Source organism: Eleutherodactylus coqui, chromosome 2 (assembly GCF_035609145.1).
Source record: "Eleutherodactylus coqui strain aEleCoq1 chromosome 2, aEleCoq1.hap1, whole genome shotgun sequence".
Taxonomy (NCBI): domain Eukaryota; kingdom Metazoa; phylum Chordata; class Amphibia; order Anura; family Eleutherodactylidae; genus Eleutherodactylus; species Eleutherodactylus coqui.
Window position 1 is genome coordinate 345,554,883 of NC_089838.1, and position 27,741 is coordinate 345,582,623.

At 52.1% G+C, this 27,741-nt stretch overlaps 1 protein-coding gene across 1 annotated transcript in view; it reads right to left on the minus strand.

The window, feature by feature from the left end:
• ACAP1 (ArfGAP with coiled-coil, ankyrin repeat and PH domains 1) overlaps positions 1-27,286 on the minus strand; it is a 160,365-nt gene extending 133,079 nt beyond the window's left edge. The window contains exon 1 of the mRNA XM_066593962.1: positions 26,858-27,286. Coding sequence (XP_066450059.1) covers positions 26,858-26,910 — 53 coding nt within the window. The 5' untranslated portion in view covers positions 26,911-27,286. The remainder of the gene's footprint in view (positions 1-26,857) is intronic.
• Between the last annotated feature and the right edge of the window lie 455 nt (positions 27,287-27,741).

Sequence of the window (27,741 nt, forward strand, 5' to 3'; positions counted from 1 at the left end):
ATTGGGTCAGATTTACGATGAGCCAGATCTTGCTGGTTATGCGGTTTCCAAATTATTGGGGCTCCGTCAGGGCCAGAAGATGGCCGAGGAATTTTGTTCTCATTTCCAGCAGTTCTGTGTAGATTCCGGGTGGAACGACCGGGCCTTAAAGGACCTCTTTCTTACTGGGTTATCTGGTGCTGTAAGGAACTTGTTACTGAGCCATCCTGCGCTGGAGACCTTAGAGATAGCCATGACACTAGCGGTACGGGCTGATCGGCGTCTGAGGGCTGGGGGTGTCGCCAAACTGGAGGCAGCAACATCCTGTTGGTTCCAGCAATCAGATCGAGGAGATGGAGCTGGGGTATGTGTCAGCGTCTGATCGCAAGACCTTCTGTCGGAGGAGCAGATTGTGCTTCTACTGCGGGAACCCGGGACATTGCCTCGTCACCTGTAACAAGAGGTCGCAGCAGGAAAAACTTCCGCTCCTGGGCAAGCTTCGGAGGGATCGCCTAGGGGCTCAGGTATTTCCGGGTATTCCCAGGTTGTTTCTCCCTTGTTCTATTTCCTTTGGTTCTTGTCAAAAGAATGGCCGCGCGTTTGTTGACTCAGGGGCGGCTGATAATTTTGTGAGTTCCGAATTCGTCAAGTCATTTGCTTCTGAACTGTTGGATTTGGTCTTATATATACAGGTCTCTGGAATAGACTCCACCCCGTTGACTACAGGGTTGATAAAGAAGGTTACACCCAAACTAAGATTTTCCGTGGGACCGTTACATACAGAGACCTGTACATTTTTTTGTTATGGAAGATCTATCGGTGGATATCGTGTTGGGTTTACCGTGGTTGCTCCTACATAATCCGGTTGATTAGGCAGCTTCCAAGGTGATTCGCTGGGGTTCCGGATGTTGTGATCATTTCACTTCGGTCAAGCTGCATTCCTCCAGCTGTGAGAATTCCTACCTAGGTACCTGGAAGATTCCCTACCCGAGAGCACTTGACAGAGCCAACCAGGTTTTGGTGGGCCAGGCTGAGTTCCCGACTTCCCCACCCGAACCGAGGCGGGTTGTGCCCAGGGCCGAGCGGTGGCAGGTACTTGAAGGGGTCCATGCTTCCGGTTCGGCGGGACACCCGGGTTTTCGGAGGACGTTGAAATTGTGCAGACATTCTTACCGTCAGCCGCAGATGGCCGGAGATGTCAGGTGTTTTGTTGTGTCCGCTGCGCTGCTGGGCGAGGCCTCAGCGGCCGAGCTCGGAGTTCCCCTGTTAGGGGGCGCAGCCAGAGGAAGGCCGGTCTATATGCATCACTGGCCAGCCTGTGATCTAGTCGCGCCCCGACCTAGGCGGGGCTTTTGGTATTTAACTCTGCTGACACTGTCAGTCTCTGCCAGTGTTTGCTAATGGTTCTCCAGCTAACACTCACTCAGGTTGCTCATTCCTGTCTTCTGACCCGGTTTGCTCTGACTTTATTTCTGACGTTCCCTATTACTTGATTGCCCTTTGGTTTAATTATTTGCCTCTCTAGCCCTGTCTTGGATTTTGTTCTTGTCTGTGGTCTGGTTAGTTGGTCTCTCCTGTCCCTTCCCTTGGGTCCCTTCAGTGCAGAGTAGGGACCGCCGCCCAGTTGTCGCCCTGGGGGTTGGTTGTAGGGACTCCCAGTCATCTGTTCCCAAACCAGCCGTAATACCACCTTTAATTATCATTCCATACAAATGTATAAAGAAAATGCAAGATCCACCTCAATCCTTAATGATCAGAAGACTAATTAAAATGCCAAGAACAATGAAATTTGACTAATAATAATAATAATGTTTGCCACAATCAATCTGTGTCATTAATGGCTGCCTTGGCGTGATGAGCGGACGCCGATTTTGTGATATCTGGTTCTATTTTCATCAACCGCAGTCTCAAGCCGCCTCTTACACATATCTGAAGTTTGTTTCTCGCTTTTGTCAGGAGCTGCTGAACCGCGCTGAAGCCCCTCTCCACTAAGTATGTAGATGGAAAAGCTAACATGAGCAACTCAACTTCCTGCCCGTTTTTCACTTTCACCCAAAAACATTCATAGTTACATTGTTGGAGTAGCGCTTGAGCTTCGCAATCGTGTTTCAGGTCAATCAACTGCTCTTGTAATCCGGGATAAAATTCTTCTGCGTCTGCTGAAAATGGATTGAGCACCCATGAGTAACCATGTCCAGGGTACATAGATCATGAAACCATGTCTTCTTTGGCTTGTTTGAGGTGTGAGCAAGGCATGTCTAAGTCTGGAATTTGTCTCCATTTTCGCGTGTAATTTCTTGAAGACTCAGAAACTGACAGAGCTCACGTTGACTCAGGTTATTGGTATGAAGGGCCAGTTTGGCGATGAAGGTAGATTATACCTTTAGCCTTAATGAAATTCATTTTGTCTCCTTGTAGCTTTGCGTTGACCTCGTTAAGTTAGTCAAATAAGTCTGCGAGATGGGCAACGTCAAGACGTCGTAGTTCGATTGCATCACAAAGGCTTGGGTCAGTCGGCCGAAGAAACTCGACTACTGTGTCAAAAAGTTCGTAGAAGCGTCGTAAGCACTTTCCTCTTGACAGCCACCTCACTTCGGTGTGTAGGAGTCGATGTTCGAATTCTTCGTCATGGTCTTGACAGAGCTTGCAGAAAAGACTTTGTTCAAAGAGTGCGCTGTTATCTTGTTAACAGCATTAACTACATAGTGCAGAGAATCATGCAATCTCACCTAAATGTTTAGCACCAAGGTGCTGCCGATGGATCACACAGCGGGCGGCCATTATGCCAGCTACAGCAGATTTTAAATGGGCTATAAATCCGCGATATCGACGAATCATGGCTGCAGCTCTGCCGGTTGCACAAGCAAATACATTTGTAAAAGGGATGGGTTTTTTCTTAGAAAAATGTATCCACTCTTGTATATAGAGTGTTAGGTTGTGCTGCTGGAGTTTGTTGTTCTACAGGGTTCCAGGAGCACACCTGCACAGGTGAGGGTTAATTGGGCTGCTGGGTGTGGTTGTTCAGATCAGCCAATCCCCTGGGTCTGGGTGTAGATATATACCCCAGCCCCTCTGCAATGAGGAAGCTAGATTTCCTCAGTCTTGTCTGCTGTGTGAGTAGTGCCTGGTCAGCTTGCAGCTTGCTGTGTGAATAGTATCTGGTCAGCTTGCAGCTTGCTGGGTGAGTAGTGCCTGGTCAGCTTGCTGTGTGAGTAGTCTCTGGTCAGCTTGCAGCTTGCTGGGTGAGTAGTGCCTGGTCAGCTTGCAGCTTGCTGGGTGAGTAGTCTCTGGTCAGCTTGCAGCTTGCTGTGTGAATAGTATCTGGTCAGCTTGCAGCTTGCTGTGTGAGTAGTGCCTGGTCAGCTTGCTGTGTGAGTAGTCTCTGGTCAGCTTGCAGCTTGCTGGGTGAGTAGTGCCTGGTCAGCTTGCAGCTTGCTGGGTGTTTGGTATTCTGTGCTGCCTGTTTAGTGTCTTGCCAGAGTAGGGACTACAAGACATGAGGAGCCTTGTCGTGGCCTTGCAACTTAAGTTCATTGGCCAATGTACGAACTAATCCCTCGCTTTATTCAGCGTTACCATCTGCTGCAGTGTGCGAGGTTGTGTGGTGAGTTTGAGCATTTAATGTGTCAGTTCCGCCTGGTTGCGAGTGTCACCCTTTCAGAGGGGAAACCATGGCAATCATCCTTACTGACATAACATGCACAGGACTTATCCGTACGGGCCGGATGCAGATGCCAGCTAGGGAAAGGGATAAAGCACACAGGTACATAGCGCACAGGGCTCTGCAGCCGTGCTGACAACGTATCCTTCATTATGTCCGCTGGGTGCACCCCGCTGCAGCACGGACACGGATACGATATTGCGTTCCTCTAGAACGCGCTTCTGGAACACAACTCAGATGACACGCCGGCCACGATTTCCCTTATTGGCCAGATGGGTGTTCTGGCGGCCCTTCCCCTTGTCTGGTGGGTGTTGTGGTGGCTCCATACAGTTTTTTGGCATGCATGTCGTCTGAGTGGTATACCAGAAGCGCGTTCTGGAGGAACGGTTTTTAGACGGATTATTGATTAGTATCACTACAAATTTTTAGAAAAATGTAGTTAGTAGACAAAAAACAAAGCAAACACAGGGGGCGATAATGCCCACGCTGAGACCACTGCGCTGGACCACATCGGCTTGTATACAGCTTTGTATCCCTGAGCTAATACTAAGGTGAAATATGGGGCGATGGTAATTTCCCAATTGAAGGTACTGCGTGCGGTAGGTGCACAAAAGTAAGACTGAGAAACGTACCAATGAAGAAGCTGACCGATCGCTGCGCCCTCCTGCCGGATGACGGACATCTACTTGTTAGTACTCAGACAACATATCTGCCTAATCGCACACTTGGGGGTCCGTATTCACCACTCCCTATTTCTGTGTAGGTTCAAAGGCTCCTGATGAACTGCCATCGTGGCAGGGAAACACGTCGAACCACGGACCACAAGTATAACCTAAACAGTGCCATCTAACCAACATACTAAGTGAAAGGGAATGCACATTCATCATACATCCGCGAACCCCAGAGGCGGACAGACCCTACTGTGGCTAATATGGAGACTCTGACCCCCACTAAGGAACCTGCTTAGAGGCGTTTCTATTAGAGTTCTTGTCGGAGTGTAATATATATGTGTCTGCTTCAGTTGTCTCCTACTTATATGCAGCAAGGCGCAGGCACCAGAACTTTGTGCCCCTGATTATAAACAGCCTGAATAACATGTAAGTCTTTATTATATGTCTACTGTGAAGGGCTGCCACTATTCTACAGGCTCCTCGCCACAGTGGGAACCTTCTGTTTCAGACTGGGACCTTCTCCTCACTGTTTTTTTGTGTATTTGTAGCCCCGTTCTTCCTTAGTTCAAATTGCCCAGGCTGGAGAATCTATGCCAGAGATAAAACATAGGATAGCATTGGGGTGAAGGTCAATGCTAAACATGGACACAATCTGGGAAAGTAGGGATATCGGTATAGCAACTAAACGCAGGATGGTGCAAACCACCATTTACCCCAGAGCCATGTATGGATGTGAGAGCGGGACTGCGAGGGAAGCCGAAAGAAGGATTGACACGTTGGAGCTGCTGCCGAAAGCTGCTGCATATACCCTGGATGGCTAGAGTAACAAACAGAGAAGTCCTGAATCGTATAAGACCCAATATATCACTGGAGGGCAAGATAGTCGGACTCAGACTCACAGAGGGCAAGATGACCGGGCTCAGACTCATGTAGACAAGATGGTCAGACTCGGGCTCACGGAGATCAAGATGACCGGGCTCAGACTCACGTAGACAAGATGACCAGACTCACGGAGGGCAAGATAGTCGGACTCAGACTCACAGAGGGCAAGATGATCGGGCTCAGACTAATGTAGACAAGATGGCCAGGCTCAGACTCAGGCTCACGGAGAGCAAGATGACCGGGCTCAGACTCACGTAGACAAGATGACCAGACTCACGAAGGGCAAGATGACCGGGCTCAGACTGATGGAGACAAGATGGTCAGACTCGGGCTCACGGAGGGCAAGATGGCCAGATTCGGGCTTACAGATGGCAAGATTGTCAGACTCGGGTTCACGGAGGACAAGATGGCCAGACTCGGGCTCAAGGAGGAAAAGATGGCCAGACTCGGGCTCAAGGAGGAAAAGATGGCCAGACTCGGGCTCAAGGAGGAAAAGATGGCCAGACTCGGGCTCAAGGAGGACAAGATGGCCAGACTCGGGCTCAAGGAGGACAAGATGGCCAGACTCGGGCTCACGGAGAACAAGATGGCCAGACTCGGGCTCACGGAGAACAAGATGGCCAGACTCGGGCTCACGGAGAACAAGATGGCCAGACTCGGGCTCACGGAGGACAAGATGGCCAGACTCGGGCTCACGGAGGACAAGATGGCCAGACTCGGGCTCACGGAGGACAAGATGGCCAGACTCGGGCTCACGGAGGACAAGATGGCCAGACTCGGGCTCACGGAGGACAAGATGGCCAGACTCGGGCTCACGGAGGACAAGATGGCCAGACTCGGGCTCACGGAGGACAAGATGGCCAGACTCGGGCTCACGGAGGACAAGATGGCCAGACTCGGGCTCACGGAGGACAAGATGGCCAGACTCGGGCTCACGGAGGACAAGATGGCCAGACTCGGGCTCACGGAGGACAAGATGGCCAGACTCGGGCTCACGGAGGACAAGATGGCCAGACTCGGGCTCACGGAGGACAAGATGGCCAGACTCGGGCTCACGGAGGACAAGATGGCCAGACTCGGGCTCACGGAGGACAAGATGGCCAGACTCGGGCTCACGGAGGACAAGATGGCCAGACTCGGGCTCACGGAGGACAAGATGGCCAGACTCGGGCTCACGGAGGACAAGATGGCCAGACTCGGGCTCACGGAGGACAAGATGGCCAGACTCGGGCTCACGGAGGACAAGATGGCCAGACTCGGGCTCACGGAGGACAAGGTGACCGGGCTCATAGAGGACAAGTGTCTGTTAGTCAGCATCTATTTGTCAGTGTCTGTTAGTGATTGTCTGGGATTGTGTGCATGACTTTTAAATGAAGGAAAATTGTGTGACTGAGAGCAAAAAAAAAAAAGTTGCCAGATGAGGGGGATGCCATTTTAGAGCCAGCACGACATGCCCTCTGAACGCCAGGGAGATGACTGCTCCAGTGAGATGGGGACGGGGAGCGCAGGGCAGGCTAGACAGGTCCTAGTGGTGGGGGATTCAATTATAAGGGGGACAGACAAAGACATCTGTCATAAAGACCGGGATCTTCGAACAGTGTGTTGTCTTCCTGGCGCTCAAATTCGACACGTCGCCAATCGGATTGACAGATTACTGAGAGGGGCTGGTGAGGATCCAGCGGTCATGGTGCACGTTGGCACCAATGAACAAATCAGAGGTCAATGGAGGGCCCTCAAAAATGATTTCAGGGACCTAGGGTCCAAGCTTACCATGAGCCACACTAGAAAGGCAGCAGGATCTTAGGAAGATGAACAAGTGGCTCCGGAATTGGTGTAAGAAGGAGGGATTTGGGTTCCTGGAGAACTGGGCTGACTTTGCGGTCGGCTACAGGCTCTACTGTAGGGACGGGCTGCATCTCAATGGGGAGGGTGCAGCTGTGCTGGGGGAAAAGATGGCTAGAAGGCTGGAGGAGTGTTTAAACTAGGGACTGGTGAAAAGGGCAAAAAGATAAACAGGGGGTAGTCAGTGTAGATAGCGACCTGGGGCCAAGTAATGGGAATGGGGGTCGAGCAGGGGGTGGGGTTAGTACAGTTAGAACTGACAGATCAGCCAATAGTACCATTAGTAGCAAAATGAATTTAAAGAACAAAAATAACCATATAAATTGTATGACCACGAATGCAAGAAGTCTGATCGGTAAAGTGGGTGAGCTTGAAGCGAGAATGTCAAAAGAACATTATGATATAGTGGGAATAACGGAAACATGGCTTGATGATAAGTGCGATTGGGTGGCGAATTTACAGGGTTACAATCTCTTTAGAAGAGACCGAAGGAACCAGAAAGGGGGAGGGGTATGTCTGTACGTTAAATCGAACTTAGTGCCGAGGGAGAAAAAAATAACAGAATCCTGATAGGGGTTTTCTATAGGCCACCAAAAGCAACATAAGAAACTGAAACCTTTCTATTAAGGCAGATAGAAGAGGTGTCAAACCGCAACAAAGTAATTATCATGGGAGACTTTAATTATCTGGATATAAAATGGGAAAACGAAACCTGCAAATCTCATAGGGGTGATAAGTTTTTTAGATCAATTAAAGATAACTACCTTACCCAACTTGTGCGGGAGCCAATGAGAGGGAGGGCCACTCTGGACTTAGTACTAACTAACAAACCAGACAGAATCATGGGGGTGCAGGTGCAGGGACACTTGGGGAACAGTGAAAACAATATAATTAATTTCCAGCTGTCATTCAATAAGAAGCCTCATCAGGGAGCAACAAATAAGCTAAACTTTAGTAAAGCAAAATGTGATCAGCTCAGAACTACTATCGGTAACATTAAATGGGACAACATGCTCAAAAATATCAGTACGGAGGAGGATCCTAATCACCTCATGTGAGCAGCTCATTCCCTTTAAAAATAAAAGAACTTCAAGTAAAAGGAAACCAATGTGGCTCGACAAGACGGTAAGAGGGGCAATAAGCGAAAAAAAGAAATCGTTTAAACTATTAAAACAAGAAGGCAGCGAAGAAGCGCTAAAATCATACAGGGAAAAAACAAAATATGTAAAGCAAAGATCAAAATTGACAAGGAGGAGGCAGAAAGACGGATCGCCAAAGAGAGCAAAAACAGAGACCGGGGTTGTACCATTGGATCGGCGCATTGCCAATGTAGTTCCAATATACAAAAAGAGTTCAAGAATGTAGCCTGGTAACTACAGGCCGGTAAGTCTCACTTCAATAACTGGAAAAATATTCAAGGGGTTTCTGAGAGACGCCATCCTGGAATACCTCAAGGATAACAACGGAATAACTCCTCACCAGCGCGGGTTCATGAGGGGTCGATCATGTCAGACCAATCTGATCAGCTTCTACCATGAAGTAAGCTCTAGGCTGGACCTGGGAGAGTCTATTGATCTTGTATATCTGGACTTCTCCAAAGCCTTTGACACCGTGCTGATAATAGGTTAATATATAAAATGAGAAGCTCGGATTGGGTGAAAACGTGTGTAATTGGGTAAAGAACCGGCTCAGAGATAGAAAGCAGAGGGGGTAATAAATGGTTCGTACTCTGGGCCCCCGTCACTAGTGGGGGCCACAGGGTTCAGTACTAGGCCCCATTCTGTTCAATATATTTATCAACGACCTGATAGAGGGGTGTGGTGCAAATATATTTGGCTCTTTGTAGCCCCCCATCTTGTATCTATAGAGCCATGAATGCTCACTGTATAAATTATAAGGATTGCTGGAGACCATGTTAATGTCAGCACATAGTGTCATCATTGTCTATAGAGTCTTGTGATCTATTGTCTAATTAATCATGCAAATCTATCCTCATTGTCTTAAGGCTGAACTGGAGCCCTATGTATACTTGGAGATCAGTGCTGCCATTGTTTTAGGAATCAGTCTTGTTTGTCTGCTCTGGTTAATGGTGACCTTTTCCAGCAGCTCTATGCATCGATATTAGTGATAGAAATATCCAAGCTATAGATCATACTAGAATAAGACAGGCGAGGGTTTGGGGGAGCCTGATGGGGAGTGCCCTCACAGTGACGTTCCCCAGACGCCCTCCTGTTCTCTGCATCAGGCTGATCCGTATACCTATTAATGTAACCATTGTTTATGTAGTATCACCTATTGTTGTCATTTATATTAATACATTGTGTTGTATCCGCCCACTTGTCCTTCTATAAAGCCGTAGCCGAACTTGTTGTTTGCCGGTTGGCAGAACAAGGGGCTGCACAGTAAAATATCAGTATTTGCAGCTGATACAAAGTTATACAAGAGCATCGCAGAAGGGGAACTCAAAATGAGACCAATCCCAGAAAACGGCCGTTACTGAGTGAGGAGGGCAGATAGATGCATCCTCCTCTCACCATGCAGGGAGCTGACTACCAGAAGGGGGCGCTAATAACACCTGTGAGGGACACCGATGAGACAGCCGCTCACACTGCCTCTTGTTATAGAGGGGGGGGGGGGCTGCTTGGTGTACACTCCCACACAGAGTGGATACAGGGGGCCAGACCATTCTGATACATGTAGTTCACCATGCAGACCAGCAACCTATTAATGACGCCATGATAATTCGGCGGGTTGCCCTGCACTTCCATCAGTGAACCACATTGGTACTGCCACCTGCATGGTGAGAGGAGGATGCATCTATCTGCCCCCCTTAGTCAGTAAGTAAGGGCCACTTTCTGTGAAAATTATACAAGATAATTAATACAACCGAGGACAATGTGCGGCTACAAACAGACGGAGATAAGCCGGGGGGCGGGGGATGGTGAATGGAGGACAATGTACGGCTACAAACGGACCGAGATAAGCCGGGGGATACGGGGGGGGGGTGGGTGGGTGGAGGACAATGTGCGGCTACAAACGGACAGAGATAAGCCGGGGGGGTGGGGTGGAGGACAATGTGCGGCTACAAACGGACCGAGATAAGCCGGGGGGGGGGGGGATGGAGGACAATGTACGGCTACAAACAGACCGAGATAAGCCGGGGGATCGGGGGGGGGGGGGGTGGAGGACAATGTGCGGCTACAAACAGACCGAGATAAGCCGGGGGATTGGGGGGGGGGGTGGAGGACAATGTGCGGCTACAAACGGACCGAGATAAGCCAGGGGATCGGGGGGGGGGGGGGTGGAGGACAATGTGCGGCTACAAACAGACCGAGATAAGCCGGGGGGGGGGGGGCGGGGGACAATGTGCGGCTACAAACGGACAGAGATAAGCCGGGGGATCAGGGGATCGGGGGGGGGGGTGGAGGACAATGTGCGGCTACAAACGGACCGAGATAAGCCGGGGGACCGGGGGGGGGGGGGGGCGGAGGACAATGTGGATAAATGGAAGGTTCTGCACATGGGCAGGAGAGACGGATGTCACCAATATACACTAAATGGGGTACTGCTGGGGAAAAGACCCGGGGGTACTAGTGGGCTGTAGACTAAACTGGAGCAACCAATGCCAGTCAGCTGCTGCAAAAGCTAATAGAGTTTTGGGGTGCAGTGACTCCTTAGCTTTTTTGCTTTTCTCCATTTTGTTTTTTCCTCCCCCTTTTAACAAATCCTCACTCCCTTATGTCTCCACCGCCGTCGCTGTTTGCGGCTCGCTGTTTTTTGCGGGACGACTCGTAGTTTTCACTGCTGTTATTTATTGTACCATATAATGTACTGAAAAACTTTTTAAAAATTCTAAGCGGTGAGAAATGGAAAAACCTGCCATCCCGCCATCTTTGGGTGCGCCCTGTTTCTTGACCGGATGCCTTTCTTCTGGGTCGCTGCGGCACCAAACTTGTAGTTATTATTTTGCTGACTACTTGTATTTTTTTTAAAGATATTTAATTTTTTCAAATTATTTTCTGTCTCCGTTTTCTGCGCACAATAACTTTTTTGTCTTTCCGTCAGCATAGTTGTGCGCGGGCGCGTTTTGTGCGGCACGTCCTGTCGTTTCCGTTGGCACCATTTTTGAATACAAAGGGCTTTTTGATCACTGTTTATCACATTTTTTCTTGGAGATAAGGTGACCAAAAAAGTGCATTTCTGGAGTTCTTTATTTTTTTCTCAGACGACGCTCACCCTGCGGGGTAAATAATGCGCTACTTTTATAGATCGGACTTTTACGGACGCAGCGATACCAAATATGTATTTTTGCTTTATTATTTAAATTCTTTTATTGCAAATATGGCAAAAGAGGTTTTTTTTTCTTTTATTACTTTTTTTTTAATAGTTAGTAAAGCTTTATTGTTGTTATTTTTACTTTTTCTTTCAGTCTTCTGGGGGGACCACAACATGCGATAGGGGTCCCTATTACTGCTGGGGCCGCTGTGTGTGGGGGGGTCCCTATTACTGCTGGGGCCGCTGTGTGTGTGGGGGGGTCCATATTACTGCTGGGGCCGCTGTGTGTTAGGGGGGGTCCCTATTACTGCTGGGGCCGCTGTGTGTGTGGGGGGGGTCCCTATTACTGCTGGGGCCGCTGTGTGTGGGGGGGTCCCTATTACTGCTGGGGCCGCTGTGTGTGGGGGGGGTCCCTATTACTGCTGGGGCCGCTGTGTGTGGGGGGGTCCCTATTACTACTGGGGCCGCTGTGTGTGTGGGGGGGTCCATATTACTGCTGGGGCCGCTGTGTGTTAGGGGGGGTCCCTATTACTGCTGGGGCCGCTGTGTGTGTGGGGGGGTCCCTATTACTGCTGGGGCCGCTGTGTGTGTGGGGGGGTCCCTATTACTGCTGGGGCCGCTGTGTGTGGGGGGGTCCCTATTACTGCTGGGGCCGCTGTGTGTGGGGGGGTCCCTATTACTGCTGGGGCCGCTGTGTGTGGGGGGGTCCCTATTACTGCTGGGGCCGCTGTGTGTGTGGGGGGGTCACTATTACTGCTGGGGCCGCTGTGTGTGTGGGGGGGTCCCTATTACTGCTGGGGCCGCTGTGTGTTAGGGGGGGTCCCTATTACTGCTGGGGCCGCTGTGTGTGTGGGGGGTCCCTATTACTGCTGGGGCCGCTGTGTGTGTGGGGGGTCCCTATTACTGCTGGGGCCGCTGTGTGTGTGTGGGGGGGTCCCTATTACTGCTGGGGCCGCTGTGTGTGTGTGTGGGGGGGTCCCTATTACTGCTGGGGCCGCTGTGTGTGTGGGGGGTCCCTATTACTGCTGGGGCCGCTGTGGGGGGGCACTATTACTGCTGGGGCCGCTGTGTGTGTGGGGGGGTCCCTATTACTGCTGGGGCCGCTGTGTGTGGGGGGGTCCCTATTACTGCTGGGGCCGCTGTGTGTGGGGGGGTCCCTATTACTGCTGGGGCCGCTGTGTGTGTGGGGGGGGTCCCTATTACTGCTGGGGCCGCTGTGTGTTAGGGGGGGTCCCTATTACTGCTGGGGCCGCTGTGTGTGGGGGGGTCCATATTACTGCTGGGGCCGCTGTGTGTGTGGGGGGGGTCCCTATTACTGCTGGGGCCGCTGTGTGTGTGGGGGGGGTCCCTATTACTGCTGGGGCCGCTGTGTGTGGGGGGGTCCCTATTACTGCTGGGGCCGCTGTGTGTGGGGGGGTCCCTATTACTGCTGGGGCCGCTGTGTGTGTGGGGGGGTCCCTATTACTGCTGGGGCCGCTGTGTGTGTGGGGGGGTCCCTATTACTGCTGGGGCCGCTGTGTGTGGGGGGGTCCCTATTACTGCTGGGGCCGCTGTGTGTTAGGGGGGGTCCCTATTACTGCTGGGGCCGCTGTGTGTTAGGGGGGGTCCCTATTACTGCTGGGGCCGCTGTGTGTTAGGGGGGGTCCCTATTACTGCTGGGGCCGCTGTGTGTGGGGGGGGTCCCTATTACTGCTGGGGCCGCTGTGTGTGGGGGGGTCCCTATTACTGCTGGGGCCGCTGTGTGTGTGGGGGGGTCCCTATTACTGCTGGGGCCGCTGTGTGTTAGGGGGGGTCCCTATTACTGCTGGGGCCGCTGTGTGTGTGTGGGGGGGGGGTCCCTATTACTGCTGGGGCCGCTGTGTGTGTGGGGGGTCCCTATTACTGCTGGGGCCGCTGTGTGTGTGTGGGGGGGGGGGTCCCTATTACTGCTGGGGCCGCTGTGTGTGTGTGGGGGGGTCCCTATTACTGCTGGGGCCGCTGTGTGTGTGTGGGGGGGGGTCCCTATTACTGCTGGGGCCGCTGTGTGTGTGGGGGGTCCCTATTACTGCTGGGGCCGCTGTGGGGGGGCACTATTACTGCTGGGGCCGCTGTGTGTGGGGGGGTCCCTATTACTGCTGGGGCCGCTGTGTGTGTGGGGGGGGTCCCTATTACTGCTGGGGCCGCTGTGTGTTAGGGGGGGTCCCTATTACTGCTGGGGCCGCTGTGTGTGTTGGGGGGGTCCCTATTACTGCTGGGGCCGCTGTGTGTGTGGGGGGTCCCTATTACTGCTGGGGCTGCTGTGTGTGTGGGGGGTCCCTATTACTGCTGGGGCCGCTGTGTGTGTGGGGGGGTCCCTATTACTGCTGGGGCCGCTGTGTGTTAGGGGGGGTCCCTATTACTGCTGGGGCCGCTGTGTGTGTGTGGGGGGGTCCCTATTACTGCTGGGGCCGCTGTGTGTGTGGGGGGGTCCCTATTACTGCTGGGGCCGCTGTGTGTGGGGGGGTCCCTATTACTGCTGGGGCCGCTGTGTGTGGGGGGGGGGGTCCCTATTACTGCTGGGGCCGCTGTGTGTGGGGGGGGGTCCCTATTACTGCTGGGGCCGCTGTGTGTGGGGGGGGTCCCTATTACTGCTGGGGCCGCTGTGTGTGTGGGGCGTCCCTATTACTGCTGGGGCCACTGTGTGTGTGGGGGGTCCCTATTACTGCTGAAGCCACTCTGGAAGTCATTATTACCGCGGGGGCCACTTTGGGTTTCACTATTACCGCTGTGGCTGCTGTAGGATGTTACTAATATACTGGGGGCTGCTGTGGAATGTCTTATTACCACTGGGGCCTCTCTGGGTGTGTGTGGGGGGGGGGGGGGGTCACTATTACCGCTGCAGTCGCTCTGGGGTAAGGGGTCACTATTACCGCTGGGGCTGCTCAGGAGGGGTCACTAGTACCACTGGGGCTGCTCTGGGGGGTCTCTATTACCGCTGTGGCTGCTCTGTGGGGTCAGTAGTACCGTTGGGGCTGCTCTGGGGGGTCACTATTACCGCTGGGGCTGCTCGGGGGGGGGGGGTCACTGTTACTGCTGGGGGTGCTCTGGGGGGTCACTATTACCGCTGGGGCCGCTCTGGGGTGGGGGTCACTAGTACCGCTGGGGCCGCTCTGGGAGGGTCACTAGTACCACTGGGGCCACTCTGGGGGGGGGGTAGTACTGCTGTTTTGGGGGGGGGGGTCACTATTACTGCTAGGGCTGCTCTGAGGGGTCCCTATTACTGCTGGGGCTGCTCTGGGGGTCACTGTTACTGCTGGGGCTGCTCTGGGAGGTCACTAGTACCACTGGGGCCACTCTGGGGGGGGGTCACTAGTACTGCTAGGGTTGTTTGGCGGGGGGGGGGGGGTCACTATTACCGCTAGGGCTGCTCTGGGGGGTCCCTATTACTACTGGGGCTGCTCTGAGGGGTCCCTATTACTGCTGGGGCTGCTCTGGGGGTCACTGTTACTGCAGGGGCTGCTCTGGGAGGTCACTAGTACCACTGGGGCCACTCTGGGGGGGGGGGGGGTCACTAGTACTGCTAGGGTTGTTTGGCGGGGGGGGTCACTATTACTGCTAGGGCTGCTCTGGGGGGTCCCTATTACTGCTGGCGTATGTTTACACGTGGCAAAAATGCTGCAGAATGTCCTCAGTGTAAATTTCGTGGCCAATTCCACAGAATTTCCACATCCAAAAAGCAGTCCCAATCTGCACCCGATCTATTTTGAAACAGCCCTGTCCTTTTTATAACGATGGGGGTAAAATCATAGGTGGTGATAAGCCCCGCCCCCGACGTGTTGGCACGTGCGATAAATAAGTGGGTTTTGGGTTGCAGTTTGGGCACTCGGTCTCTAAGAGGTTCGCCATCACTGGTGTATATATATATATATATATATATATATATCTCACAAGCAGACCAATTGAAAGGTGCCAGCGACTTCCTATCCTAACCCGAGTACTGGATACTTAGAAGTCTGCTCGCTGCCCTAACTCTGCAAGTCCATCCTGTTCTTTTCTGGTGTTTTGCTGCCACCTACTGTCCAAACAGGGAATGGCAATAACCCAGACTATTGGCAATATAAGCCCCACTGCGGCGGGACACGTTGGAGAATGGCACTACTAAATATGGACTATAAATCTTTACGCCCGCTCTGGCGGCCCGCATGAATCTGCTGGAAGTGATCCATAAAGATCAGGCGGGGTTCATCCCTCAGACATATCATAGACCAGGTACAAAGGGGTAACACTGCCCTGACTCCACCAGCATTAGATATTGAGAAGGCTTTTGATTCTCTGTCGTGGGATTCTGGGGTTTGGAGGGGCTTTCACTCCCTTCCATTAGGTGGGGCACACGTCAGGGGTGCCCCCTTTCACCAGCACTTGGCGATGGAATTCCTAAAAGTCCAAACATAAAGAGGGTCCGTGGAGAAGGAGGAGGGGAGTATATACTACGCTTATTTGCAGATCATCTCTTGCTCACACTCACCCAGCCGTTGCCCTGTTTGCTTGACAAGTGGGCGGCCCTCCCGGGATTATGAGAGCCATATTGCTTACGTAATACACCTTCATCCTTGATAAAATTAGTGGAACTGGATTTTGGCCTTCAGCTTGGATCCCCTTATATACCCTACTTGGGAGTTCGCCTGACCACTCTGTATAAATGATCGGCCCGTTACGGAAGCGCTGAAGTGGGAGGAGCCGCTGCTGTCCTGGGGGGAAGGATTCATGCTGCTTCCACAAATATTATATCTCTTCCATACTTTGCCGATCCGACTCACAGGGGCCTGACTAATCTACAGAGACTCATTTTCTAATTTATTTGGGCCAACAAATGCCCAAGAATTCAAAAAATGACCCGGGGGACTTTTGGGTCCCTAATTTAATGAACTGCTCAATGGATTGAGCCTCTGGGAGAACGGGCTCCTCTGTGGGTCCACACACAATAGGCCCATGGTAGCACCAGCCTGCTCACCTATCACTGCCAACCTGGAGCAATAGCTGCTTCAAATATCATTTCTCTAATAAACCCTTTAGGTTGAGGCCTTTGGGACTGAATGTGAGATTCCTGCCAAGCCTGGATCTACTTCATTTCCAATGATGGAAAATTAATGAAGAGACGGGTCTCCACCATTTGGTTCCAGCCTGCCAACAAGAGCCAAATGTAACCCCCCCCCCCCCTCCCGTCTGAGAATTATTGTGTAGATCAAGTCCTCCACTTCCTAAACTCACAGCAGCTACTGCAGGTTTTCCCAGACATGACTGTGCCTACGAGACCCTTTGACAAAGGGCACCCAATCCTTGCTTACAAGCCCCCCTGACAAAGGGCACCCAATCCTTGCTTACAAGCCCCCCTGACAAAGGGCACCCAATCCTTGCTTACAAGCCCCCCTGACAAAGGGCACCCAATCCTTGCTTACAAGCCCCCCTGACAAAGGGCACCCAATCCTTGCTTGCAAGCCCCCCTGACAAAGGGCACCCAATCCTTGCTTGCAAGCCCCCCCTGACAAAGGGCACCCAATCCTTGCTTGCAAGCCCCCCTGACAAAGGGCACCTAATCCTTGCTTACAAGCCCCCTTGACAAAGGGCACCCAATCCTTGCTTGCAAGCCCCCCTGACAAAGGGCACCCAATCCTTTGTTTACAAGCCCCCCTGACAAAGGGCACCCAATCCTTGCTTGCAAGCCCCCCTTGACAAAGGGCACCCAATCCTTGCTTGCAAGCCCCCCTTGACAAAGGGCACCCAATCCTTGCTTACAAGCCCCCATGACATAGGGCACCCAATCCTTGCTTACAAGCCCCCATGACAAAGGGCACCCAATCCTTGCTTACAAGCCCCCCGGACAAAGGGCACCCAATCCTTGCTTACAAGCCCCCATGACATAGGGCACCCAATCCTTGATTTACAGTATCTTGAATAACCCACTGAGGGAAAGTTAATTGCCATTTATGTCAAAATGGGAGACAGATCTGGCAATTAACAAGTCAGTGGAAAGATGGGCCCACTGCTGTGAGACGATGTCTGGGGGAGCTACCAGGTTACTCTAATGGAAACCTCTCTAAATAATGCACCATAGCCATTTGATGCCAGCTAGAATACACAAGCGCTACCCTGAAGCTTCAGAGGATTACAGAGGTAGGTACTCTGCTACACATTTGGTGGACCTGTCCTGGGTGGCCCGACTCTGGACTCAAGTACATCTTTGGTGGACCTGTCCTGGGGTGGCCCGGCTCTGGAGCCAAGTACATATTTGGTGGCCCTGGCTCTGGACTCAGGTACACATTTGGTGGCCCGGCTCTGGACTCAGGTACATATTTGGTGGACCTGTCCTAGGGTGGCCTGGCTCTGGAGCCAGGTACATATTTGGTGGCCCGGCTCTGGACTCAGGTACATATTTGGTGGACCTGTCCTAGGGTGGCCTGGCTCTGGAGCCAGGTATATATTGGGTGGCCCGGCTCTGGAGCCAGGTGTATATTTGGTGGACCTGTACTGGGTTCCCCAGGCTCTGGACTCAGGTACATATTTGGTGGACCTGTCCTAGGGTGGCCCGACTCTGGAGCCAGGTATATATTGGGTTGCCCGGCTCTGGAGCCAGGTATATATTTGGTGGACCTGTACTGGGTTCCCCAGGCTCTGGACTCAGGTACATATTTGGTGGACCTGTCCTAGGGTGGCCCGGCTCTGGAGCCAGGTATATATTGGGTGTCCCGGCTCTGGAGCCAGGTATATATTTGGTGGCCCGGCTCTGGACTCAGGTACATATTTGGTGGCCCTGTCCTAGGGTGGCCTGGCTTTGGACTCAGGTACATATTTGGTGGACCTGTCCTAGGGTGGCCCGGCTCTGGAGCCAGGTATATATTGGGTGTCCCGGCTCTGGAGCCAGGTATATATTTGGTGGCCTGGCTCTGGACTCAGGTACATATTTGGTGGCCCTGTCCTAGGGTGGCCTGGCTCTGGACTCAGGTACATATTTGGTGGACCTGTACTGGGTGCCCCGGCTCTGGACTCAGGTACACATTTGGTGGCCCGGCTCTGGACTCAGGTACACATTTGGTGGACCTGTCCTGGGGTGGCGCAGCTCTGGAGCCAGGTACATATTTGGTGGCCCTGTCCTAGGGTGGCCTGGCTCTGGACTCAGCTACATATTGCACTGTTTATAGGCCAGCCTCGGGCTAAATACCAGGAACATAAAGTGAGGCAGTTTATCTGCATGGCCACGACAATACCTATGGCAGCCAGACCTCTTGTTCAGGATGTGGTAGAATCCCACAGATTGTATATATAGAGGCTACACGCTGTAGGGTCAGATACGCTGTATGATATGGGCCGGTGTGGGGACCCTGGATAGAGCTGCTGGATATTCCGGGATCCCGACACATCCTTCTGTGCCCTGAGGGTCCGGTCCCGGGCCGACATTCTAGCCTTAAACCTGTTGAACAGCAATAGATATTTCATAGAGGAAAACCAGAGAGAAGACCTGGATTTGGTTTAGTGGAGTTTGTTGTTTATCGTTAAAAGTTGTCAGAAGAGGAGAAGCTTTTAGTGTAAATTTACAGAAGAAAAGAGCGAAAAAACACAATAGAAATCCAAGCGTAAAGGCCCAATCAGACGGGACGACTGCTGGTTACACGGGGCGGTCAGCTCATCGTCCAGCGCCATATGCTGCAGAAAGGACGGGCGATCAGCTGATCGCTCAGTGCAAACAGCAGTCAGTACTGAACGGCCGCAATGTTATGGCAATGGGGGGGGGGGCGAGGAGAGGAATGTCCTGCAGCCGCCCCGCTGTGAGCCAGCGATACTAGCTCCCCCGCAGCAGCGCCGCAGCCAGTATGTGCGGGAACGAGGGGCGGCCACCATTTGCCCCACAGTCCTCCTGTCTAAATGGGCCTGAACTGTGCTTACATACTTCTCGGTGATGCCCCTGCGAGGCGACTATTCTTGCATTATTGATGCAAGTTCCAGATTTTGCTACGCTAATGAAACCTATTGAACCTAAAAGAGGTATAGGGGCGAGGGGCGAGAGCATTACCCCCCCCCCCCCATTATATAAGGCACTTGTCAGGCCCCACATGGAATACTGTGCACAGTTTTGGACTCCGGGGCTCAGGAAAGATGTTACACTGCTGGAGGGGGTTCAAAGAAGGACAACTAAACTAATACATGGAATGACGGGACTGGAATACCCAGAGAGGCACCAAAACTGGGATTATTCACCCCGGAAAACAGACGGCTAAGGGGCGACCAAATAACTCTGTATAAATCCATGAGGGGACGATACAAGGATCTCTCCAGGATCTGTTTATACCCCGGACTGCGACGGTAACAAGAGCATCTGCTAAGTCAGTGGCTCTCAACATGGGCGTTATCGCCCCGTGGGGGGCGCTTTTACTTGGTGGTGGATCGAAAAGGGGCGGCATAGGAACATAAAGAGGGTGTTGGGGGGGGGGGGGCGTTCTGTGTTTGCTCTGTTGATTTTTTTTCGTCTAGTAACTACATTTTTCTAAAAATTTGTAGCAATAATTCGGTTTTTATCGGTGAAATCCAAAACCAACGAAAACCGAGGCAATTATTTCCATATGAATCACATATAATGCAGTTGTGTGCAGCTTGCACGCCTCTATCATATAATGTATGACTCTTATAACTCCATGACTCCGCTACAGATCAATCACACTTCACAACACTGGATAACCTACTGCACAACCTAACCTGCTGTATTCCATAATGCCGCTGATTGGATGGAACCGCTTCAGACTTTCACTTGTGTGGGTCTCTGGGAGTTGTAGTCTTAGTGGACGCCAAGTGTCTTTTCAGAGCACGGATATAAACTACAACTCCCAGAGACCCACACAAGTGAAAGTTCCAGCCAATCAGCGGCATTATGGAATACAGCGGGTTAGGTTGCTCTTTAGGTTATCCAGTGTGATTGATCTGTAGCAGAGTTATAAGTCATACATCATTATATGATAGAGCGATATAATCAGTGCATTCTTGAAGGATACTTTATAAAAATGGCTGAGAAGAAGAAATGCCGTCAGTAATCAAATGAATGCCTGAAATATGGATTCATCTCTTCTCCTACAGACAGCTTCCCTTGTGCCTCATTTGGGAAAAGGCAATGTCGAATGAAGGTATGAAGCCTTCGAGACTGAGTGATCACCTTGCAAAAATGCATTCAGACAAAGTGGGTAAGCCCATTTCATTTTTCCAAGGTTTAAAGTCAAAGTTTGAGAAGCGCAGCGCTGTAGGCAAGCTGTTTGAGGTAAAGTCTCTTTATTAATAGTGCAATGTGGCAAATCACATACTATTGGGGAAACACATGTGTTACCTGTAGTTAAAGAGATTGTCAGTACTAGGCTGGGAACAAATGTGTGTGCCATGGGGAAATCAATTCCTTTGAGTAATGACATTCTTTCAAGAAGAAACGCTTTTGGACGTGTTGAAGAACACAGAATTTGTAATGCAAATTGATAAGTCCACGGTTAGAGACAATGAAGCTTTGCTGCTAGCTTACACTCGTTTCATTAATCGGAATGAAGAGGTAGTGGAGGAACTGTTGTTTACCAGAAATTTAACAGACATGAAAGGCTCCTCTATATACAAGAGTGGATACATTTTCCAAGAAAAAAAACATCCCTTTTACAAATGTACTTGCTTGTGCAACCAACGGAGCTGCATCCATGATTGGTCGATATCGCGGATTTATAGCCCATTTAAAATCTGCTGTACCTGGCATAATGGCCGTCTGCTGTGTGATCCATCGGCAGCACCTTGGTGCTAAACATTTACGTGAGATTGCATGATTCTCTGCACTATGTAATTACTGCTGTTAACAAGATAAAAGCGCCATCTTTTGCACAAGCTCTGTCAAGACCATGACGAAGAATTCGACTGTCTACTCCTACACACCGAAGGGAGGTGGCCGTCAAGAGGAAAGGGCTATGAATGTTTTTGGGTGAAAGTGAAGAATTCTTATCCTGTGGCAGGAAGTTGAGTTGCTCATGGTAGCTTTTCCATCTATATACTTAGTGGAGAGGGGCTTCAGCACGGTTCAGCAGCTCCTGACAAAAGCGAGAAACAAACTTATGTTTGGGGCAAGTTGAGACTGCGGTTGATGAAAATAGAACCAGATATCACAAAATTGTCTTCCGCTCATCAGGCCAAGGCAGCCATTAAAGGGGTTGTCCCGCGCCGAAACGGTTTTTTTTTTTTTCAATAGCCCCCCCGTTCAGCGCGAGACAAACCCGATGCAGGAATAAATTAAAAAAAACGGCCAGTACTTACCCGAATCCCCGCGCTCCGGTGACTTCTTACTTACCTAAGTAAGATGGCCGCCGGGATCTTCACCCACGGTGCACCATGCGATGCACCGTGCGGTCCATTGCCAATTCCAGCCTCCTGATTGGCTTGAATCGGCACACGTGACGGTGCGGAGCTACGAGGAGCCGCTCTCCGGCACGAACGGCCCCATTCAGAAAGGAAGAAGACCGGACTGCGCAAGCGCGTCTAATCGGGCGATTAGACGCTGAAAATTAGACGGCACCATGGAGACGGGGACGCTAGCAACGGAACAGGTAAGTGAATAACTTCTGTATGGCTCATAATTAATGCACAATGTATATTACAAAGTGCATTAATATGGCCATACAGAAGTGTATAACCCCACTTTGTTTCGCGGGACAACCCCTTTAATGACACAGATTGATTGTGACAGAGCCAGCAGACAGATCTCCGCGGTAAGCCTATCTGACGGATAGGCTCAGCGCGAAGAATCGCGGCAAATTGCAGCATGCTGCGATTTGACGGTCGCGAGCGGAGAATAGCTGAGTCTCTGCTCATGGACAGCGGGGGCGGCACTCTCCATAGCAATGCTATGGAAAGTGTGCATTGCGATCCCTGTGGTCGGATTATCGCAGCGGGGAACGCAATGCAATAACGCCCGTGGACAGGCAGCCTTACTGTAAGTGCAGCGAGACTGTGGAACGCTCTGCCTGAGGACGTGGTGATGGCAGGATCCATAGAGGAGTTTAAGAGGGACTAGATGTCTATGATATTACAGGATATAGATATAAAAATAAAAAAAAGGGGTTGGTGATCCGGGTCGTGGTGTCAGGTAGGAACTATCAAACCTCAATCCAGGGATTATTCTGACTGCCATTATGGAGTCAGGAAGGAACATTTTTCCTCCAAATGAGCTAAATTGGCTTCTGCCTCATTCATTTTTTTTTGCCTTCCACTGAATGAACAATACTATGTTACTATGTAAGGCAACAGGGCTCACGGGAAGACAGAGGACAAGGGGAGCGGGCTCACGGGAGGACAGAGGTCAAGGGGAGCGGGCTCACGGGAGGACAGAGGTCAAGGTGACGGGGCTCACGGGAGGACAGAGGTCAAGGGGAGCGGGCTCACGGGAGGACAGAGGTCAAGGGGAGCGGGCTCACGGGAGGACAGAGGTCAAGGGGAGCGGGCTCACGGGAGGACAGAGGTCAAGGGGACCGGGCTCACGGGAGGACAGAGGTCAAGGTGACGGGGCTCACGGGAGGACAGAGGTCAAGGTGACGGGGCTCACGGGAGGACAGAGGTCAAGGGGAGCGGGCTCACGGGAGGACAGAGGTCAAGGGGAGCGGGCTCACGGGAGGACAGAGGTCAAGGGGAGCGGGCTCACGGGAGGACAGAGGACAAGGGGAGCGGGCTCACGGGAGGACAGAGGACAAGGGGAGCGGGCTCACGGGAGGACAGAGGACAAGGGGAGCGGGCTCACGGGAGGACAGAGGACAAGGGGAGCGGGCTCACGGGAGGACAGAGGACAAGGGGAGCGGGCTCACGGGAGGACAGAGGACAAGGGGAGCGGGCTCACGGGAGGACAGAGGTCAAGGGGAGCGGGCTCACGGGAGGACAGAGGTCAAGGGGAGCGGGCTCACGGGAGGACAGAGGACAAGGGGAGCGGGCTCACGGGAGGACAGAGGACAAGGGGACGGGGCTCACGGGAGGACAGAGGTCAAGGGGAGCGGGCTCACGGGAGGACAGAGGTCAAGGGGAGCGGGCTCACGGGAGGACAGAGGTCAAGGGGAGCGGGCTCACGGGAGGACAGAGGTCAAGGGGAGCGGGCTCACGGGAGGACAGAGGTCAAGGGGAGCGGGCTCACGGGAAGACAGAGGACAAGGGGAGCGGGCTCACGGGAGGACAGAGGACAAGGGGAGCGGGCTCACGGGAGGACAGAGGTCAAGGGGAGCGGGCTCACGGGAGGACAGAGGTCAAGGGGAGCGGGCTCACGGGAGGACAGAGGTCAAGGGGAGCGGGCTCACGGGAGGACAGAGGTCAAGGGGACCGGGCTCACGGGAGGACAGAGGTCAAGGGGAGCGGGCTCACGGGAGGACAGAGGTCAAGGGGAGCGGGCTCACGGGAGGACAGAGGTCAAGGGGAGCGGGCTCACGGGAGGACAGAGGTCAAGGGGAGCGGGCTCACGGGAGGACAGAGGTCAAGGGGAGCGGGCTCACGGGAGGACAGAGGTCAAGGGGAGCGGGCTCACGGGAGGACAGAGGACAAGGGGACGGGGCTCACGGGAGGACAGAGGACAAGGTGACGGGGCTCACGGGAAGACAGAGGACAAGGTGACGGGGCTCACGGGAAGGCAGAGGACAAGGTGACGGGGCTCACGGGAGGGCAGAGGACAAGGTGACGGGGCTCACGGGAGGGCAGAGGACAAGGTGACGGGGCTCACGGGAGGGCAGAGGACAAGGTGACGGGGCTCACGGGAGGGCAGAGGACAAGGTGACGGGGCTCACGGGAGGGCAGAGGACAAGGTGACGGGGCTCACGGGAGGGCAGAGGACAAGGTGACGGGGCTCACGGGAGGGCAGAGGACAAGGTGACGGGGCTCACGGGAGGGCAGAGGACAAGGTGACGGGGCTCACGGGAGGGCAGAGGACAAGGTGACGGGGCTCACGGGAGGACAGAGGACAAGGTGACCGGGCTCATGGGAGGACAGAGGACCAGGTGACCGGGCTCACCAAAGGAGCAGGTGACCAGGCTCAGACTCACGTATTTTGGCCATGTAATGCAAACAGTCGCTAGAATAATCTTAGTTTATAGTATATAGTTGCTCTCCCTAAGGAGAAAAGAGTGTTTCTGACCCCCGTCCCAGGCCTCTCACTAGCAAAAGCCAGACTCCTACTGTACACTGATGATGGGCAATAACCCGGAAACAGCTGTATGTACATGGGGTCTGGCTTTGCTTTTAATTCCCAGTCATTGTAACAAGACTTGTATAAAAAGTCGGCCTTTGACTTGAAGGAATGCTGCCTTTCAATAGGTGGCACTGTGGAGGAGTTATTCCATCTCCCTTATTAGAATAATCTATGATGCTTGGACAGGTCATGGGCAAAAGAAGACCTGACAGCCAAAGCACATAATGGCTGATACTGGCATGGATATCACACAACTGAAAGAAGCAAAACCGAAAAAAATGGAGGGAGGGAGCCTGTAGGGTCGTGAACGACTAAACACCCCCTTCTGTCATTATCTCCTGTATATTTACCTAAGCACTGCTGACCCTTCTTAGAATAAAGATGAAAACTTTTTGCTGTCATTCTTGAATGCTTTAAGCCATCCATAACCCTGAAACCGAGGTGCCTAGGCCGTGCAGGGTACGATCTGGGCAGGATGCGGGGAGCTATCTAAACCCCGTGATCTACCTGAGTGCTGTATGTCACAGGTTGGTGATACCCGGGCCCATAACCCAAGTTGTCCGTGACATACAGGACAGTTTAGGGGAGGATAGTGCCTCTCCCATCACTGAAGCGTGCTGCAGGTCTCCTTGTGGTAATCTGAGCTCCCAGTCTTCTCCTCACTGAGGACCCATTAACCCCTTAGTGACGGCCCCATCGGGATTCTACGTCCTCACTAAGTGGGCTTTAATCCTAGAGGGCGTAGAAATATGCATTCTCTTAGGATTAATGCTCTGCTAGCTGATGACGTGACAGCTCCATGCTGTCGGTGCCTGCAGGTAGCCGACAGCATGGAGCTGTCATCCCGGGCTGCGGGCAGTCCCCCTCCCGGCAATGCGATCGGCGCTATCCAATGCATAGCGCCGATCGCAATAAAGTGAAAAAAAGTTAAAGATTCAGCTGCCCTCATGGATAGGATCCATCAGGGCAGCTGAAATTACTCACCCGCCTTCTCCGCGTTGTCTCCCGAAGATCTGGTCCTTCCGGACCCGCCGCCGCTCTTCTGCACATGCGCGCCAGACGGATGACGTCACGCACATGTGCAGAAGCCCGGGAGCCCCTGGCAAATTCAAAATCTCCTTGCTCCCGGCTCCATGAGGGATCATTCAAAGTAAAAAAAAAAAAAAAGAGTTTAAAAAGTGTTAAAAAAAGTTTTAAAAAGTAAAAAAAAGTTTAAAAAGCTGACGTTTCATGTAAACTATAGGGAAAAATAGGTCTTTAAAATGACAGATTCGCAAATGAATGAAATTTTATTGTTTCTCCTCTAAATTGCAATAATTCCTGAAAAGAAACTGTGGGGTCAAAATCCTCCGGACCCCCCAGTGAGTGCAGTAAGGGGGGCAGTGTTCACAATGGGGTCATTTGTGGGGGATCTACCATTCTGACACCTAGGAGCCGCTGCAAACTTGGTGCAGGAAAACAAAGTGTTCCTCAAAATGCTGATAATTAATGTGACATTTGTACGTCTCCTAAAGGGTTAAAAAAAAACACAAAAGTTTTTCAAATGTGCTTCCAGAATAAAGTAAACTGATGGAAATATGTATCTTATCAAATATTTGTACCGTATGTTTGCACATATTTGAGATATTACCGTTGAAAATGTGAAAAAATGACAATTTTTTCAAAATGTTCCCAATTTTGGTGCTTTTAATAAATAAACACAGATTCTATCGGACTATTTTTTCCACCTAAATGAAGTACAACATGTGGGGAAAAACATGTCAGAATCACTGGGAGATGCAGAACCTTTATGGAGTTATCCTACGTTGAACGACGCATGTCAGATTTCCAAAATTTGGCTCCGTCACTAAGGCACAAACAGGCTTCGTCACTAAGGGGTTAAGTCACGCGCCTTGGGAATGGCCATGTGACCCTCCAGACTCCTTCAATCTACGGGACAATCTGCAGAAACCTGCAGACCAAGATCTCAGTTATTAAGCCTGGGGTGCAGTTACTTTGCGGGGGGGCGGCTCCTAGCGGGGGTGAACACTACTGCACAGGCGGTGGCATCAGAGCTGCGACATCCGTGGTTTCCTGTCCTCCTCTCACTTCCTACCCCGGAGCGGTGACATCCGGGCTGAGTGCACCTTATAGCCAGAGCAGATGTTAACCCCTCACTGGCCAGGCCACGCTTGCATGACATTAAGCACCCACCTGCCAGTCACCACCGAGACGACTCCAGCAGATCAGATTGTCACCCCTATAACCCTAGACACACAGAAGCTTTGCAGCCCCCCGGACTCACATGTGAAGACATTGCTCCAGGCATGGGAAATTGTCGGGGAAGTTGGAGGAGCTGAGAGCCTCACACTTCAGCAGATCACCTACCTTGTATGTGGAGAGTCTGTAAGACATTCTGCAAAGTCCACGATGACCATCATCTCCAAGCAATGAGAGGAGCCGTCAGGGAAGCAGTGAGAGCGCTGCAGTGGAGGAGGAAGAGACACCTACTTCCCCAGGAAGGAAGAGATACTGATGACGCTGCAGCGCCTCTAGACAGAGTGTCAGCTCTTGTGGGGAGCCACATGGTGTGTGCACAGCTCCACTCATCATCCTCTACATACTGTCACTTCCATGACCTGGCCATGGGCAGCGCTAGGGGGCTACCAGACCATCCACCTAAGTTACCCCGTAAAACAGACGCTGACGCGGCTTTACCAAACCTTCAATGATGATCATCAGCCACGATACCGTCTCAAAACACTAGATAGAATCCATCGCCTCGTCTCCGATGGTCAGAACACGTAGAAATATATCAATATATGAGGGAAGATCAGCAGCTCCGGAGGTCGGCCCACAAAGGGGTCCGGAGTGTCTAATATTGGTTACCAATAACTAGACCTTCTGCTGTAAAGGAGCCACCACAACAAGCAAGCTGACCCCTCGATCCTGCGATCTAACGTCTCAATCTGCGAGAGGACCCCTCGATCCTGGGAGCGGACCACTCAATCTGCCAGATGACCCCTTGATCCTGGGAGCTAACCACTCAATCTGCCAGATGACCCCTCATCCTGCGAGCTAACCACTCAATCTGCAAGATGACCCCTCGATCCTGCGAGCGAACCACTCAATCTGCGAGATCACCCCTCGATCCTGCGAGCGAACCACTCAATCTGCGAGATCACCCCTCGATCCTGCGATCTAACGTCTCAATCTGCGAGATGACCCCTCGATCCTGCGAGCTAACATCTTAATCTGCAAGATGACCCCTC